Below are 18,829 nucleotides of genomic sequence, written 5' to 3' on the forward strand. Positions count from 1 at the left end.
TGCGGATGATCTGCAACCCCCACTTGTCCGATGTGAGATCGCGCCAGTGGGGGAGGTGGTGGCGGATCCTGCAACTCACCGGCATGCGGTGCTCCATAAAGCTCGGATTAGTAAGGTTTGGAGGTAGAAGCAGCGGGGGTGGACTGACCCCCACACTGATTCCCAGAGCCGCCCCTGCAGAAGCCGCGGCCGCGCTAAGGCTGGTTCTGCACAGGCTTGCTGAAGGAGCGTGCCTGGGCGCCTCTGCCATGGCCACAAAAGGAACGAAACCCAGGAGTGGCCGGGCTTTTTGCGGAAAGACCCAAGGACTTGGCCGTGGCCCGCGAGTCCTTAAAACACTCCAGTGCACTGTCGGCCTTATCGCCAAACAGGCGAGTGCCATCAAAGGACGAAAATCCATGTAAGAGCTCTGAACATCAGGCGAGAACCCGGTGGATCTTAGCCAGGCGTGGCTACGAAGCACCACCGTAGTAGAAATCGCCCTGCCGAGTGAGTCAGTGGTGTCCAAACCACAACGAATGGCGAACTTAGCCGCATCCTTACCCTCAGCAACTGCTTGGGACAGCACAGCTTGGACCTCTTCAGGACACTGAGGCAACACCTGAGCAACCGTATCCCACACCGCGTGGGAATAGCGGCCCAATAAGCAGGCGGTGTTCACAGACCGCAGCCCTAAGCTGGCCGAGGAGAACAACCGCTTTCCGAACTGTTCCAGCTTCTTAGATTCCTTATCCGGCGGAGCCACAGGAAAGCCACTCTGCGACGTCGAGGCTTAAATGACCAGACTCTCAGGTGTGGGATGAGTGGTCAGAAACGCGGGGTTACCAGGCGCCGCACAATGGCGCCTGGCGACATTCTTATCCACAGGAGCCCCTGTGGGCTTCCTCGACCAAGTGCCCAACAAGACGTCAGTGAGGGAGTCGTTGAAAGGAAGCAGGGGCTCCGACGAAGTAGACGCCGTCTGGAGCACCTCAGTGAGGAGATTAGTTTTGGGGGCCACCGTAGGAAGATCGAGGTTGAGGACCTCAGCAGCCTGACGGAGTACCATCGTGTAGGAGGCGCCCTCCTCCATGGTAGGCGGGTGTGAGGCAAACCCCGAGTCAGAAGAGACATCGAGGTCACTGCCATCCTCCAAGTCGTCCACCCAGTCCTCGGACCCCTCCCAGTCATCCTCCACCACCGTTGCAGGGGGAACAGACCGCGACGGAGCCGGAGTCAGAGAAGGAACATATGGCATCGGAAACAGCGCCGTGAACGGCGCCGGCGCCGCCTCCCAATGCGCATCCCAGGTAGGAACGAAACGGTCCTGGAACCGGGGTAAGGGCGGAACAAATGGCACCCACTGTGGCGTCGGAGGTGGAGCCGAGGGTGGCGCTGGGGACGGAGCCGGCAGCGCTTGACCTCTTGGCGCCGGGGCTGGAGCCAACGGCGCAGTATCCTGTGGCACCAAATCGCGGTCCGCCGGCGGTGCCGACGGCCCAACAGGATCTGGACACGGGACCGCGGGCCCTAAGGCGCGCTGGCGGGAGCCCGAGGCCTAAAAAGGCAGTACATGGCGGCAAGAAACTCTTGCACCTGTTCGGGTGTCGCCGACGGACCCGGGTAAGGTGGGTAGGCCGCTGGACTCCCAGGCTCCAAAGGAGCCGCAGGGGCAGAACCCTAGTCCCCCTCGTCTGCATCCAAAGACCGGCGGGGGGACGTCAGAGAGCGAACATGCTTCTTCAACTTCTTTTTATGTTGTCGCTTACCAGAATCTGAGGGCGAAGACCTGGAGCCAGAGGAGCGACGACTACGGCCCCGCGACTGTTCCCGGGAATGGTCCCTGGACCTGGAACGTCGTTGGGACAAGTGCCGGACCTGCAGAAGCTTCTGGCGCCGCTCCCTCAAGGCCTTCGGGCCATGGCCCAACAGTCCCGGCAGGACCAGGAGTCGTGGTCAGTCTCCAAGCAGTAGAGGCAAACATCGTGGGGGTACGCCACGGACATTTTGCGATGGCAGGCCCCACAAGACTTAAATCCAGGCATCTCTACGTGCCCCAGGAGAAAAAGGGGGGGAGACAAAAGTCTCAAAAGTGTAGTCAAAAAGTGACTAAGGTACGTGCTCTAACTAGATATGCGCATGCTGGCTCGGAAAGAGAAAGAACTGACAGCGCGCATGGGTGGTGCCTAAGTAGTCTCCGTGACGTCATCTCGGCGCTTACGACGCCAGCGACGGACGCGGAGCCGCATGACGCCACCTACTGACGTGCAGGGGTACTGCTAGCAAAAGTTTACGGATCCAGTCTGACGCCTGGGGATATTCTAAGGTAAGGAATCTATCACTAACGTGTCTCTTTCAGATTGCCTGACCACACTTACAGAGCTTGGAGAATCGAATCCGGGGTTTGTACGGGGGTGTCCTGCTCATGCAGGACACCCTCACACTTATAACCTAGAACCCTGCCTTCAGGATTGAACGGCCTGCCTTAGGGGTGACTTTTAGGTTTTAAGTGTAGTGACCTCAGATATAAGGAAACATATCTATTGTGCGTGGTGCTAGCACCAACTTACACAGGTTGCAATGGCAGGTCTGTGTAGCCACATTTTGAGTGGTCTTTCATGGGTGGCATAATACATACTGCAGGCCATGGGAGACCCCTGGTGTACCTATGCCCTGGGTATCTTAGTACCATATATTAGGGACTTAGAAGGGTACACCAGTAGCCAATTGGGAAGGTACCAAAGTACTTACCATAGTCAAATTTAGGGAGGAAGCACAGTGACTGGGGTCCTGATTAGTAGATTAGTCAGAAAAACAATAACACCAGAAAAAAGTGGGGATAAACATGAAAGCAAGTCCTACTTTCCTACAGTGACGGTGTCTGTATTTGGTAATTGTCCCATTCATTGGGAAGTGGAGTGATTCCATCAAGCTTCTCTTCTTCTCTGTCCTTGTCTGTGGATGGATGATCTTCCACTGACAGCTGAGGAAGTGGCGCAGGTAAAGGTGGCAACAGCACCGGTGATGGTTAAAGAAGTGGAGAAGGTACCAGAGGAGGTAATCTCTGAAGAGGTGTTTGTTGTAGCAGTGTGGCAGAATATGATTTTGGGAAACTGTTATAGCCCTCCAATGTGTACTGCAAGCTGGTGACCAGCGACACAGGCATTTGTACTGCCGGTCCTTGCTGTTCTGCATGCCTTATATATTGAGACTAATGGTTCTATTAATGCGGTGCAAATTGTTGGTCATAGTAATGGTGGTTACCGTCATTCCCTTCCTGGCATTTAATGTGCAGGCCAGAGGGGCTACATGCCACTCCAAATATTTCATCATCGTCCTAGTATTCCTCATCATTGTCCTCTTAGTCTAGGAGGTTATTAGTAGGATTAGGTGGCACCTTACTGGGTGAGGTATGTGAAGGTAGCAGTGCCTCGTGATGATTTGCGTTTTAACAGATATTAGAGGTAAAGGAACAAAAGAAGGTGTGCTTGACGTTTTTTCTGCCGACGGTGATTAAATTGTTATCATCGATGGGTCTGTGAATGGCAGTGGTGCCGACATCGATTTGGGAAAAAGGGGGTGGTGATGGACAGAGTTTCTGAATGATGCAGAATACTATTACCAAGTCAAGAGATCATGGTTTTAATCCATCACCGTTTTTTAGCTCACTGCACCATCCCAGCTCAGAACCTGGCTACATGCAAATTAGTCTGTACCTGTCCCAGTGCATGATGGGAACAGGGCAAACCAAACTACCAAGCCAATTCTTATACTGGGAAGGAAACAAGCTTCCGGGGACCGGTTTCTGGCATCACAGCCTTCGTCGGCCCGGCTTGCCTGAATCCTAATGGTGCAATGAGCAAGGGACTCACGTCTGAGCATACCCTCCCACACTGAGTGTGGATAAAATCGATTTGGGAAAAAGGGGGTGGTGATGGACAGAGTTTCTGAATGATGCAGAATACTCTTACCAAGTCAAGAGATCATGGTTTTAATCCATCACCGTTTTTTAGCTCACTGCACCATCCCAGCTCAGAACCTGGCTACATGCAAATTAGTCTGTACCTGTCCCAGTGCATGATGATAACAGGGCAAACCAAACTACCAAGCCAATTCTTATACTGGGAAGGAAACAAGCTTCCGGGGACCGGTTTCTGGCATCACAGTCTTCGTCGGCCCGGCTTGCATGAATACTGATGGTGCAATGAGCAAGGGACTCACGTCTGAGCATACCCTCCCACACTGAGTGTGGATAAAATCGATTTGGGAAAAAGGGGGTGGTGATGGACAGAGTTTCTGAATGATGCAGAATACTCTTACCAAGTCAAGAGATCATGGTTTTAATCCATCACCGTTTTTTAGCTCACTGCACCATCCCAGCTCAGAACCTGGCTACATGCAAATTAGTCTGTACCTGTCCCAGTGCATGATGATAACAGGGCAAACCAAACTACCAAGCCAATTCTTATACTGGGAAGGAAACAAGCTTCCGGGGACCGGTTTCTGGCATCACAGCCTTCGTCGGCCCGGCTTGCCTGAATCCTGATGGTGCAATGAGCAAGGGACTCACGTCTGAGCATACCCTCCCACACTGAGTGTGGATAAAATCGATTTGGAAAAAAGGGGGTGGTGATGGACAGAGTTTCTGAATGATGCAGAATACTCTTACCAAGTCAAGAGATCATGGTTTTAATCCATCACCGTTTTTTAGCTCACTGCACCATCCCAGCTCAGAACCTGGCTACATGCAAATTAGACTGTACCTGTCCCAGTGCATGATGGGAACAGGGCAAACCAAACTACCAAGCCAATTCTTATACTGGGAAGGAAACAAGCTTCCGGGGACCGGTTTCTGGCATCACAGCCTTCGTCGGCCCGGCTTGCCTGAATCCTGATGGTGCAATGAGCAAGGGACTCACGTCTGAGCATACCCTCCCACACTGAGTGTGGATAAAATCGATTTGGGAAAAAGGGGGTGGTGATGGACAGAGTTTCTGAATGATGCAGAATACTCTTACCAAGTCAAGAGATCATGGTTTTAATCCATCACCGTTTTTTAGCTCACTGCACCATCCCAGCTCAGAACCTGGCTACATGCAAATTAGTCTGTACCTGTCCCAGTGCATGATGGGAACAGGGCAAACCAAACTACCAAGCCAATTCTTATACTGGGAAGGAAACAAGCTTCCGGGGACCGGTTTCTGGCATCACAGCCTTCGTCGGCCCGGCTTGCCTGAATCCTGATGGTGCAATGAGCAAGGGACTCACGTCTGAGCATACCCTCCCACACTGAGTGTGGATAAAATCGATACTGCAAGCTGGTGACCAGCAACACAGGCATTTGTACTGCCGGTCCTTGCTGTTCTGCATGCCTTATATATTGAGACTGATGGTTCTATTAATGCGGTGCAAATTGTTGGTCATAGTAATGGTGGTTACCGTCATCCCCTTCCTGGCATTTAATGTGCAGGCCAGAGGGGCTACGTGCCACTCCAAATATTTCATCATCATCCTAGTATTCCTCATCATTGTCCTCTTAGTCTAGGAGGTTATTAGTAGGATTAGGTGGCACCTTACTGGGTGAGGTATGTGAAGGTAGCAGTGCCTCGTGATGATTTGCGTTTTAACAGATATTAGAGGTAAAGGAACAAAAGAAGGTGTGCTTGACGGTTTTTCTGCCGACGGTGATTAAATTGTTATCATCGATGGGTCTGTGAATGGCAGTGGTGCCGACATCGACAGTTGTTCAGTTGACAGTGGTGCCGCTGTCGGAAGGTCGGATGCTGATAGTGGTGGCGTCGACGGTGGTGCTATCGACGGATCCGATGATGAGAGGTGTGTTGTTGATGGTGGGAACTTGGGTCGTGCTGACATCGACCGCGCCAATGTATACATTGTTGATGTAGACTGTGCCGCCAACTATGCGCCTGAGGATGATCAGACCTGTTGCGTGGTTGTGCCCTTGTTTTTGGTCTTCGTCGACAGTTTCTTTGCTTGCAGCATAGTCGCTGGTAAGGATAGCTTGATTTTTATAGAAGTGATCGTTGTCCACCCTGACAGAGATGATGAAAGCAATAGCGGACGAATTTGGTGAATTTAAGGTCGGCATCGTCTTGATAGTAGTGAAAACGGAAACTGCCATCGATGAGAAATAATCTTTGCCATCTGAGGAGACAAAATTGTCTTTTCTGACTCGGGAAGAGATCTCAAAGATTTTTTTAAGCAGGCGCAGAGGGTTGAGAATGCCCTTTTGTCGGGTAAATAGCTTTTTAGACATTGTAGGCCGTTCTGCTGTTTTAGAGCTTGACCAATGGGATTCTTTAGCTATCTTAAGCAAATTTGGAGACAAATTCTCCACATATCTCTCTCTCTTTTTAGAGGCCACAGTCTTTGAAGAAGTGTCACTCTCCTCGTCAGATAGAAGGCATTCTTTGGTTTTTAGCTTTTGCAGCCATACCAGAAGTATAGCCTCTAAATAACCGGCAAAGTTTGGTAAGAAAAAGTGCGGACATTTTACAATCTCTCACCTGATGGTCAGGGTGAAGGCAATAGATGCAGTTTTTGTTTGGGTCATCAGAGTGAAGCCTCATTTTCCCACAGGAGCCACATGGTCAAAATAATCCTCTCTTGGTGGAAGTAGACATGATGCCTACAGTGAGGATAAGCTGAGCTGAGAGTAGAAATGCTGATTCTGAGAAGAATTTCTGTTATGAAGGCCAGAAATTAGAAATACTGAGCAGAGCTCCGGAAAACTCCCATCAAACAACGTGAGGTAGAAAATCAGAGACTGGAGCCTCTGAGGTAAAGGTTGTAAAGGGTGGATTTTGGGCCATTTCAAATGATGCTAATGAGCTTTTAAAGTGAATGTCTTTTGCATTAACTTCAATGTAATTTATTTTTGCTGCTTTATATGTACCATTGAACTCCCACTTCAATGACGGGGAATGATTCAAGCATGTGCACTTGAAAGTGGCATTATTATGTTTTTTTACCTCTCAATAAAAATTTGTATTTAAAAAATGTGGTGTCTGCAGCATCTTTTCAGTGGATAAGACCCACATGGGTGAAAGAGAACTTTGCATCAGAATAATTACAGTACAAAAGCATTCAAGGTTACACTTTAATGAGGACAGGTAATATAATGAAAGGTGAAAGCTACAATCAGGTAAAAAAAAGGCAACTTGTGAAATAATTCCATGGCCAACGAGCATGCCAAAGACTACATGGTGACAGCATGCTGATGTATAGTCTGTCCATCCTATTCATATTAATCTGTTGTACAAATTACCAAGACCGAGGTAATCCCCGTAGAGCTTCAAGCGGAGTTGGGTCCCTCATCTCATTAGCACTGGGCTCACTCCCTAACAATAAAATATGTTTGGCAATGATCTTGCTTACTTTGGTAATTGCAATAACAGCGAAGAAAAAGGTAGAGACATTTATCTGAGTTATTTCATAGTACTTTACCAGTTGGGCTTTTGTTTTAGAAACCACTGGAGAACCTTATAATGTACTTTCTTAGGGCTCTTCACTACCCTCATAGGATCTACAATTTTATTTTTATCACAAAAAATGTGCCTATATCTGGCAAATTAAAATGGACTTTGGCACATTGATAATGAACCTCAGCGAGTGCAAGAGGTCTGCCGTAATCTGGAGGTGGGAGACGACAGCCTGGGGCGAGCTCGCCTTCAACAGCCAGTCGATGAGATAGGGGAACACCTGATCTGCGCAAGCTACGATCACCGCCATCACTTTTTGAACACCAAGGGGCACTGGTAAGGCAAAAGGGGAGCATGGTGAATTGAAAGTGCTCATGGCCCACCATGAACTATAAGTAATGTCTGTGGGCAGGAAGGATTGGGATATGGAGTTAAGCATCCTGCAAGTCCAGCGCTACCATCCAGTCTCCTGGGTGAAGGGCAAAAAGGACCTGGGCCAAAGTGAGCATTTTGAACTTCTCCTTCCAAAGGAAGGAGTTGAGGGTCCGGGGGTCTAGGAAAGTAAGCATGCCTTTGTCGTTTTGGGGCACTAGCAAGTAGCGGGAATAACAACCACGTCCTACTTATGGCACAGGGACCCTCTCTTTGGCCCCCTTGGCCAAGAGGGCTGTAACTTCCTTGAGGAAGTGCCAAATGATCATTTGCGATGCGGTCGTAGGAGGGTGTCATGGAGGGAGAACCCACCTGTCCGATGTGATGGACTGCCAGCAGAGGAGGTGATAAAAAAATCTTGCCTCCGACTGGCTGATGATGGGCCTGAAACGTCAGACTATGAAGGAGTGGAGGTAGTGGCAGAGGGGGACAGGGTGAGCTGGCCCAACCGCTTTCTCCCGAAGGGGGCGGAGCTTGGCTCGCAAAGAAGATGGCCGCTTGAGCTCGGAGCTCCGGCGAGCCACGTCCAATATCCATAAATAATCCTGACCCCGACGAGTCCCAGCGCAGCGGTCGGCCTCGGCGGAACGTCCCAGGGTGCCGGGCAGCTGAACGCCGCGATTTCCGGCCCGATCGAGCGACCGGGCGACCCCCGGAGCCGGCGGCTCGAGCGGCGTCCTAGGCCGCGGATCCCCGGCCTTGAGTGGAGGAGACAGCCGACGACGTAAGGAGACGTGCGGCCAGCGGACCTGAGGTGCGCGCCGGAGGACAGCGGCGACCAGAGGCAGGGTCCGCCGGTGCACACAGAGGCAGCGGACAGCACAGACGCTGATCTACGGCAAGTAAGAGAGACCCGGGTTGCATCACACGGCGCCCGCAGCGTGGAGGATCTGCGATACCCCCTGCGCGCCCTACGACAGAGAGACTGGGGGCGAGGCGCGTTTGTGGCGCTCCTGGGCATGGTTACGGCGGCAGCCGGGAAGAGGGGCGCTGGTGAGCCCTGCAGCGGAGGTGCGTAGAAGGCAGCAGATCGGGAGTCACCACTGGTGAGACGCCTCCGAGGCTGAGCTGAGCGCGGACGCCACGAGCTTGGTAGCCTTGCTGCTGGGACGGGGCGGACGGCCTGCTGGACGCCTGGAGTGGCCGTTGGCGGACTGGTGCGCCGGGTGAAGACGGAAGGAGCTAATTGACCTGCCGAGACGCCTGCGGTGGGCTGCCTGCGACTGTGCCACGGCTGGGTGGTGCCGGGGGACTTGCCAAGCCGAACGGCGGCGCGCTGAGCGGAGTGGGGGCACAAGATGGGCAAGGCGGATAAAACTCAGTCGAAACTAAAGTTCGAGCAGCGGCGCCCCCAGCCGCAGCCGCCCATGGAGGGTGCTACGGGAGGCGGGCCTGACCCCGCGGAAGACGACCGGGACTTGAGGGGCCTCTTGTTGTCCATGGAGAAGGGACTACAGAGCGGCATCACTGCCCTGGGCGCCAAAATCGACGCGCTCTCCTACCGAATGGACCGCATGGGAGAGCGCCTGGACAGGCATTCGGAGCGCCTAGACCAGGCTGACAGCCGCATATCGGAGGTGGAGGGCGCGCAGACGGCACTGGACAGCGACCACAAGAAGCTCGAGCGCCAAATGCAGATGCTGCAGGACAAGACAGAGGACTTAGAGGCCCGTTCTCGGCGCTGTAACTTGCGCATCACTGGCCTGCCGGAGTCCACCGCCACAGGCCGCATGGAGACCTTCGTGGAGACATTGTTGGTTACATTGCTGGGGAAGGAAGTGTTCTCCGGGATGTTCGTGGTGGAGAGAGCGCACAGGTCCCTGGGCCCAAGGCCCCCGCCAGGAGCACCGCCCCGACCGGTCATAGCTAAACTTCTGAACTATAGAGACCGGGATGCGGCGCTGAGAGTAGCCCGGGAAAAGAAGACGCTGTCCTACGAAGGGTCGCCTATCTCGCTCTACCCGGACTTCACAGCCCGGGTGCAGGAGGCCAGACGACAGTTTGCCCCAGCCAAAAAACAGCTCCGGGAGCTCGGGGTGGACTATGCCATGCTGTACCCGGCTAAGCTACGAGTCAACCGACAGGGCAAGTCGCACATATTCCAGGACCCGAAAGCACTCCAAAAGGCGCTGAAGGACTGGGCGAAGGAGCAGCGTCGGAGCCCGGCGACGTCACCACGAGGGGACGAGAGAGATGGCGCCCTGGACGCACAGGACTGACCAAGAGGGCAGGACTCATCTAGTTGGTATTTTGTCGTGGCATGCGTGGCAGCAGGGAGGTAGGATTTGAGGGGCACGGGTGGGGAGCGGTTAGACGATATGGTTATGGGGTACTGTACAACGTGAGATGCACTCCCCACCGGACTAGTCGCAACAGGGAGGCCAGTGGACAGCGACTTATCCCCCTGTTGCTTAACTCCTTTATAGCATTATAGAGTATGCTGCTGGGGACAAACACCTGGGAACGCTGTTAAGAGGTTGTATCAAAGTGCTGGGAGGGGTCGAGAGACACCATAGTGGTTCGCTGGACCGGGCGGCGGCTGTTGGGTGCTAGGTGCTTCCACACTAACGTGTGAGCGCAGAGCGACCTCCGCCCGCGTGTGCGTTCCACTCCGTTGAGAGTTCGACAGTTAAGGGTGGGGAGGCGGGAGGTATGGGGTGCCCAAGTTTGGGAATCTGCAAGGCCGAGTTGGGGAGGGTCTGCTGTGGGCGGGGGGGAAGGGGGGGTTTGAGTTCTGGGGGTTTGAGGTCACTAGGTTGGGGTGCGAGTTTGGCACTACTAGTATGCTCCTGCGCTTGGAGGCGCGCTCAATTGAGGGATTTGCACCCAATAGAAAGCTATGGCGAACACCGGAGCGGCCATGCCTGAGAAGCGCGACGCACTAAGAATCCTCTCTTGGAATGTACGGGGACTGAATGATTACCGAAAAGCCCGTAAAGTGCTGCACTACCTTAAGAGGCATGAGATAGATATTGCACTCCTGCAGGAGACGCACCTTCCCACTAACAGCCCTATCCTGCGCACCAGGGACCTGAGGGAGGCACATGCAGCGGGGTTCACTACACACTCTAGAGGGGTGCTTACATGGGTCAGCGCGCGGGTGGAGCACAGGTTGCAGTGCATTGCCACAGACAATGCGGGCAGGTATGCGCTCACGCGCTTTCAGGGAAAGGGCATGGATTTACTGCTGGTTAATTGTTATGGGCCGAACTATGACTGCCCCGAGTTTTTCACAGCGCTGGCGGGAGCGGTGGGGGATACAGGCGCGCGGCAGGTGCTGTGGGGAGGCGACTTCAATGTGGTGCTAGACCCGGAGCTTGATAGGTCAGGAGGCCCGAACCGAGCGCGACCTGCGGCAGCGGGGGCGATCACTCGGGCTATGCTATGTTTGGATTTGGTGGATTTGTGGCGCACTCGTAACCCGGCAAAGGGAGGCTACACGCATTACTCGGCATACCATAACCTGCATACGCGGATAGACTACTGGCTACTATCTGCGCCCCTCGCTTCGCAGATTCGCGAGTGTGCGGTACTCCCACGAACGCTTTCTGACCACTCGCCGATACTGCTCTCCCTGGCGACGCCCAGAAGGGCCCCCCCGCCGTTCCTCTGGCGATTCCCCCCTTACTCGCTGCTGGATCCTCTGTTCAAGGAGGAGCTACTGGCTGCGATCGAGCAATTCTTTGCCACTAATTTGGGCTCTGTGGAAGATTTCCAGACTGTCTGGGAGACCTTCAAGGTCCACATTCGCGGAGTGGCGATGGCTAAACACTCGGGGGTACTCCGGAGTATCCGGCGCCGCCTTGCGGCGCAGGAGCGTAATCTGGCAGCGTTGGAGACAAGACTGCTAGAAGAGGGCGGAGATGACACTACTGAGGAGATAAAGGCTCTACTAGCAGAGTATCACGAAACGGCTGATGCAGAGGTGTTACACCTGGGGAAGTACGCTACGGCCAGGGTGTATGGTGAGGGGGACAGACCGGGGTCGGTGTTAGCTAACCTGCTCAAGGCTCGCAGGCGCAGGACCGCCGTCACGCAGGTCAAGGCAGCGGATAGCTCACTGCTCACAGAGGAGGAGGACGTGGTGGAGCGATTTCGGTCGTACTACGCTGGACTCTATGCTTCTAAACAAACCGGCATGGAGGACGGCATAGGGGACTATCTGGACCATATAAAGTTGCCGTTCCTCCCGAACGAACACAGGGAGTTTCTCTCCCTACCTATTGAGAGGGATGAAATTCTAGAGGCCCTTGCGAGCATGAAGGCGCAGAGCGCCCCCGGAGCTGACGGCCTCACCGTCGCGTTCTACCGAGCTTTCATAGACCAGCTCTTACCACACGTGTCGACGCTGTTTGACGATATGTGCACGAGGGGGCATATGCCACCGTCCATGCGCGAAGCGCTCTTAGTTGCTATACCGAAGCCAGGCAAACCGCCCGAGGAGTGCAGCTCCTATCGACCGCTGTCGCTACTCAATGTGGATACGAAATTATATGCCAAGATCCTGGCCACGCGGCTGGCCCTTCTCGCTCCCGAACTGGTCGCCCCAGAGCAGGCGGGATTCATGCCGGGCAGGAACCTCACATATAATTTGCGGACGGTGTTTGGCGTCATGCAACACGTTCGCCCCGAAGCGCGCGCGCTCGCGGTGTTTCTCGACATGGAAAAGGCATTTGACTCTGTCGAGTGGCCATTTATGCGGCAGGTCCTGACGCGCATGGGGCTCGGTCCGATCTTCCTACAAATGATAGGAGTACTATATAATGGCCCCACGGCGCGAATACGCTTGGGCGACAGAGTCACGGACCCGATAACAATTACGAGGGGCACGAGGCAGGGGTGCCCCCTGTCACCTTTGTTGTATGCCCTGGTGGCAGAACCGCTGGCGTGCGCTATGCGTGAATACCACAGCCTTCGAGGCATCAATTTCCCTACTTACAGAATAACGATCTCCACGTATGCAGACGACACCCTGCTATATGTCAGGGACCCGGAAAATAACCTAGCCCCAGTGTTGAGGGAGGTAGTCCACTTTGGAGCGCTCTCCGGGCTGACGGTGAACTGGGATAAATCTATTGTGTTCCCGCTGACGCCAGTCACGACCCCCTTTGCTATGGAGTACCCGTTGCACTGGTCTGAGGAACCGGTTCGGTACCTGGGGATCCAGCTCCATAGGGACTCAGAGGTGGTGCTATCTGAGAATTACGGACGGGCCATAAGTAAACTGGAAGACGACGTGGAGACCTGGATCAAGCTGCCCCTTTCGTTATTGGGACGCATATCCATTATGAAGATGGTGGTGCTCCCTCGGTTCCTGTTTCTTTTTACGAACATCCCCATGGTGCTCTCGCGTGCTTTCTTCGCGCGGCTACAGGCATCATTGCTAAGGCTGGCGTGGGCTGGCAAGCAGGCGCGGACCAGCTGGAAAGTACTGACGCTACCTTACCAGATGGGTGGCCTGGGGGCACCCGACATGGAGCTGTACTACCGAGTGGCGCAGGGAGCTCAGGCGCATAGCTGGATACACGGGGGCGAGGCTGTCCCGTATCTTAGACTGGAGACATTGTTTGCGGCGCCGTTGCCGCTCCCAGCGGTAATTTTTGAGCATCCGGACCGCCGCACGGGATTTCTTGATTCCTTGAACTCCACTAGGCATGCCTGGAACTGTATACTACAGTGCGACTCTGGGGCGCAGCTGTATTCACCGGCAATGCCCACTGCCTGGGCGGTGTGGCTGACCCCTTGCAAGGAGGAGGGAGTGCGGCGAGCGCTTAAGGAGCTGGGAGTGCACACAATGGGTGACATGTTTGCTGACGGCCATGTCAAAACGTGGGCGGCGGTGGCAGCCTCGGGCGCGGAGTGCACACAATTGCAGCGTTTTCAGTATTACAGAGTCAGGCAGGCCTGGAGACAGTTGTTGGGGAGAGATATGGAGGAGCCGGCGGAGGTTCAGGAACTGACATACATAATTAAGAATGATAGCCCCCGCGGGTTGATCTCTAAGTTGTACAGAATGGCGCAATCGCATAGAGTGCACGAGTTCGCAAAATGCAGACTGGACTGGCAAAGGGACTTAGGGATTACCATTGACGATGCAATGTGGGCGTACTGCTGCACGGGGATTAGACGCATCTCTCTGCATGGCAGACACCGGCTGGTCCATTTCAAATTCCTCAACAGGTACTACTACACGCCGGAGCGCTTGCATAGATATGGGCTGCGTGACGACCCTGTATGCGAACGTTGCAGACACCCGACGGCTGACTTCCTCCACCTGGCGTGGCAATGCCCGGGCATATACAACTTTTGGGTGGCGGTATGCCACCAGATAGTGGGGGTGACGGGGGTGGAGCTGGCTCCGGACCCGGCGGTGGCGCTATTGGGGCATTCAAGAGGTGTGCCGAGGGCTGCCAGACGCCTGGTTGATATGGGGATGCTAGTGGCGAAACGACGAGTGGCGATGAGCTGGATGCGTGGCCCCGTGCCCACAGTGGAGCAGTGGAAACGCGATGTGCTGTACTGCTGCACCCAAGCGGAGAGGTTCAGCGAGTTGCTGCCGCTGCGTAGCAGGCCTAAAAACTTCTGGGAATTGTATGAGGCATACCTGAGCGGGCGGGGGGCTGCAGCAGGAAGCCCGGATGGGGGCCCTGACACGGATGTTGCAGAAGAGGGAACTCCCGTAGGAGGTGTTCGGGCGGGTGACACTAGATGAGGATGAGTGGCGGCTGAGTGCGGGATGCGAGCGATACTGCGACTAACTTAGGACCTCAGGGGTTTGGTTGGGGAGGGTGGGTTAGGGGAGTTGGGGGAAGCGTGAGGGGAGGGAGGGGGTTTGGAGTTTTATGGCCATAAAAAAGAGTGACTGTCCCCTAAGCTTTGGGGAAAGGAGCGCGTTAAAGCCTGACCGCAGACAGGGGGTCTGCCCCGCATGCAAGCGCTGAGCTGGAGGGACACTCGGGAAGCATTAGGTGTTTATTCAGTTTAGCACGGTGATGCCCGGCCTCCGGGATGTGGGATAGCCGATGTAATCGATTGCGAGATGAGACAAAATGGCGGGCCTTGGGTTGATGGCACTCGGATCTGTATATCACTGTTCCTTGTATGCAGTCAATAAACACATTTTAAAAAAAAAAAACGCTTTCTCCCTCACCCATGAGGACGCTGGGTCCCACGTCCAAGGCTACGCAGAGGCTGGCCAGCCTGCATGACTCAGTGGCTCGGCTGGACGGGATGTGGCTGTGCCCCCCTTCCGTAGCCGTGAAAGAGACATAAGGCAGACTGAGGGGGACGGTTCATAGCCGTGAGGCCAAGGATCTGGCTGTAGCCCAAGATTCCTTGAGGCACTCAAGCACTGAGTCTGCCTTGTCGCCGAAAAGGCGAGTGCCATCACACGGCATGTCCTACAGAGTAGATTGGACATCCCATGAAAAGCCAGAAGTCCTCAATCAGGCGTACCGTCATCATAATGCAACTGATGAGGCAACCATTCTGCCCAGTATGTCGGTGGTTTCCAGTCCACAGCGTTTGGTGAATTTCGCTGTATCTCTCCTGTCCGCAACTGCCAAACGACAGCCTGGTCCTCCTCCGGGCACTGAGGCAGCACCTGCGCAACCGTGTGCCAGATGCTATGGGAGTATCGGCTCCAGAGGCAAGCGGCATTCACCGACGGCAATGCCAAGCTGTAGGAAGAAAACATCCTCTTCCCAAGATGGTCCAGCTTCTTGGATTCCCCATCGGGGTGCAGAAGGGGATTTGCCTTTGCAATATGAGGCTTGGACAACCCAGCTCCCAGGGAAAGGTTGTTGAGTAAAGAACGTTGGGTCACCTGGAGCAGGGCGATGGTGGCGGGCGATTGTCCTATCCACAGGAGCCTTTGTGCTGGGCCTGGCCCAGAAGGACATCAGTGAGGGCTTCAATAAAAGGCAAAAGAGGTTCAGGTAAAAGCCATAGGCTGAAGCACCTTTGTCAGAAGGTGAGTCCTGGCTGCCCCCAAAGGGAGAAGGAGGGCCAGGACCTCGGCTGCCCTTCTCATCCCCACTGCGAAGGACGCCCCCTCCTCCATAGCCACGGTAGGGGTAGAAATAAGTCAGTGTCAGGGGAAGTATCCAACCCACTGGCCTCAGCCAAGTCCATCCACCAGTCCATGGTTTGTTAAACGGTCCAGCGTCCCCTCCCAGTCCTCTTCACCACCTCCCAGTACAAAATCAACACCGGGAATGGACACATGGACAAAAGTCCCTTCTGGTGTCAGAATTGACGTCGATGGATGCCGGCCCGGCTCCGTGTCAAAGTCAGGGACAAGAATGGGGTCGATGCCGGGGGGCATGGTCGGCGCAGGGAGCGTCGCTGTCGGGATTGATATCGGGGAAGGTCGAAGTGGAACGACAGACATTGATCTAGATGCGATAAAGGATCCACTGGGGCCCTCCAGGTCCGGGGCCCAAGCCACCAGTGTTGAAGGCTTGGGGCCCCCGACCAACTACGCGGGGCCTGAAGGTGCACCAGTGGAGCCAGACTGCCCAAAGATGAGGTGCAAGGCCTCATAGAACTGTCACAACTGGACAGCAGATGCCCCGGATCCTGGAACTGTGGGGAGGTGCAGAATGGTCTCAGAAAGAGGCGCCTAGGATGGAGGCCTAGAGCAACGACACTCTATGTCCCGCGTTGCGCTGGCCGACGGACGGGGTGAAGTCGAAGAACAGCTATGCTTCTTTAACTTCTTCTTGTGCTTACCTGAGCATCCTGAAGATTTCGAATGGGACGAGTAGTGCGGGTTCCGCAACCATTCTCGGGACTTTCCTGTCGATCGAGAATGGGAGCGATGCAGAGCTGAGCGCCTGGCCTACAACAGCTTTCGAAATCGCTCCTGCAAAGCCTTCGGATTCATGGCCTGCCACTTGGAGCACGACTTTCTGTCATGGCTGCGCTCCAAGCACTAGAGGAACACGAGGTGCGGATCTGTCATGGACAACATCCGATGACAGGATCCGCAGAGCTTGAATCCGGTCCTACGTTGGGACATCTCGACGCACCATGAGTCCAAGACTCTGGATTTTTTTTGGTTGATAAAAGTAAAAAAAGAGTAGCCAAAAAACAGCTAAGGGGTAGCTCTCTATGGCTCTGCTCGTAGGCTGATGCGGAAAAAGAACTGACGTCAGCGCGTCCAGGTGGCCTCTAGGTCGGTTCTGCAACGTCATTTCCGGTGCGCATGATGCCAGACGCGGAGCCAATCAACGTGCAGCGGTACTGCTAAAGAAAAATCACTGGATCCAGACTGATGCCTGAGGGTAATTCTAAGGGTAAGGAATCTACAACTAGAAGTTTCTATCAGTTATGTCCAGCTTTCACTGTATGCTCTTGACTGTCCCTCTTTCCTGTGTATTCCTTCATAATCCAGGCACTGTCTGCAAACTGTGGCTGCTCATCTTCCAGAGCCACTACCCACTGATTCATAGTTATACCTGTGTCCTCACACCCTTTGCTACATTTGTGGCCCTGCCAAAATATACCATGCCTGTCCCTTCCCTCAAGTAAGTCTTTGTTTCCATTTCCTGGAAGGCACCAAGCAGACAGCCTTAAACCTATGATCTGTGTGTGCCTGCGGCAGGTGCAACTACCCACACTGCCCACTCTTCTAGCTAATGCACATCTCATGTTCCTCGTTGATTCATTCCTTGACACTTTCAACAGCTTGCGAGGTAGCATTAATTTCAGCTGTTGTCCACCAGGATAGGAATAGTGATAATGGTGCACTTAGTGCACATTTATCCTCTGCATTCAGATGTCAATGACCTTTCATTAACTGGCGACAGGCCAAGTCAATTTGTTAACCAATACAGCTTGGTCCCAATTCTCCCAATGGAACCTCGTGTCCCATTGCTTCCTCATTGCGGCATTGGCTCGCCTGTCATAGCTGTTCGCCATGGACAAGCCGGTAGAAAGCAGAGTCTTCCATGTTACACAGCACTTGAGGGGACCCCATCTCCAAAACCTTCCCAGCCTGCATCACCAACACCCGGTCAGAGTCCATGATCGTGTCCAACCTGCATGAAGAGAGGGGGGAGGACAGGTGCATTAGGGAAGAGTGTAAATAGGAAGAGAGTGACAGCAATGGGACTACACAGGGTGTTCCTTGTACAATGAGTTATGGAAGCTCTGGCGTAAGAAGAGAGTGTAAGTCTTGCTAATTCTCCATCCATAGCTCAATGGCCCTCGCCACACAGCTATTATGACATGCAGCTGGAGGTGCCTACAAGTAGGACGTGAATAATCACAGGAAAGGAGTAGTTTCTTACCTGTAACTCCAGTTCTGTAGTAGGGGTATCTCTGTGATAGTCATAATCATGTGAATAGTCCCGCCCATGTGCGTGGACCCCGGAGCACTTCATTAGATATATTCTCTTAATTTGTGCTCTTCTGCAGTCCTGCATAGACACTTAAGAGATAAAGAAAGACAATAATGCAGCCTAAAAACAACTAGGCTACGCTGACCATTACTTCATCCTGAAGTGAAAAAGATAGCCAGGTAACAGTTAAATGTAACTATTTTACTGAGTTTCACACATAGAGAAACTCCCCTTCACAAAGATCCTTTTTTCATGATAGAGATGAAGGGTTGGACAGAAAAGCCCCATATGCTGCCATTATGTGTCTGTAAATGGATTCCGTGCCTTTAAGAATCCTTCCAGAGACCCTCGTTATCCCATGATGCACAGCCAAAGGCTAGTTACTTTCAGTTCTTTTGGAAGGCGTATAAAGCAAGGCCTGCTAAATTCTGGACATACTGTTTCATCCACCGGGGAGGAGGGCGGGTTGCTTATGACTATCACAGAGATACCCCTACTACAGAACTGGAGTTACAGGTAAGAAACTACTCCTTCTATATTAGGGGATCTCTGTGTATAGTCATAATCATGTGAATAGAATAGCAAGCCCATCCCCAAACAACAAACCCCAGCGGTGGAAGAAATAAACAG

The 18,829-nt window shown here is 53.6% G+C and overlaps 1 protein-coding gene across 1 annotated transcript in view; it reads right to left on the reverse strand.

The window, feature by feature from the left end:
• Positions 1 to 17,760: 17,760 nt before the first annotated feature.
• Positions 17,761 to 18,829, reverse strand: part of LOC146816462 (ATP-binding cassette sub-family C member 10-like) — a 699,272-nt gene continuing 698,203 nt past the window's right edge. Inside the window, exon 14 of the mRNA XM_085609512.1 lies at positions 17,761 to 17,896. Coding sequence (XP_085465638.1) covers positions 17,761 to 17,896 — 136 coding nt within the window. The remainder of the gene's footprint in view (positions 17,897 to 18,829) is intronic.

The sequence above is a fragment of the Triturus cristatus genome, chromosome 6 (assembly GCF_964204655.1).
Source record: "Triturus cristatus chromosome 6, aTriCri1.1, whole genome shotgun sequence".
In the NCBI taxonomy this organism is placed as follows: Eukaryota; Metazoa; Chordata; class Amphibia; order Caudata; family Salamandridae; genus Triturus; species Triturus cristatus.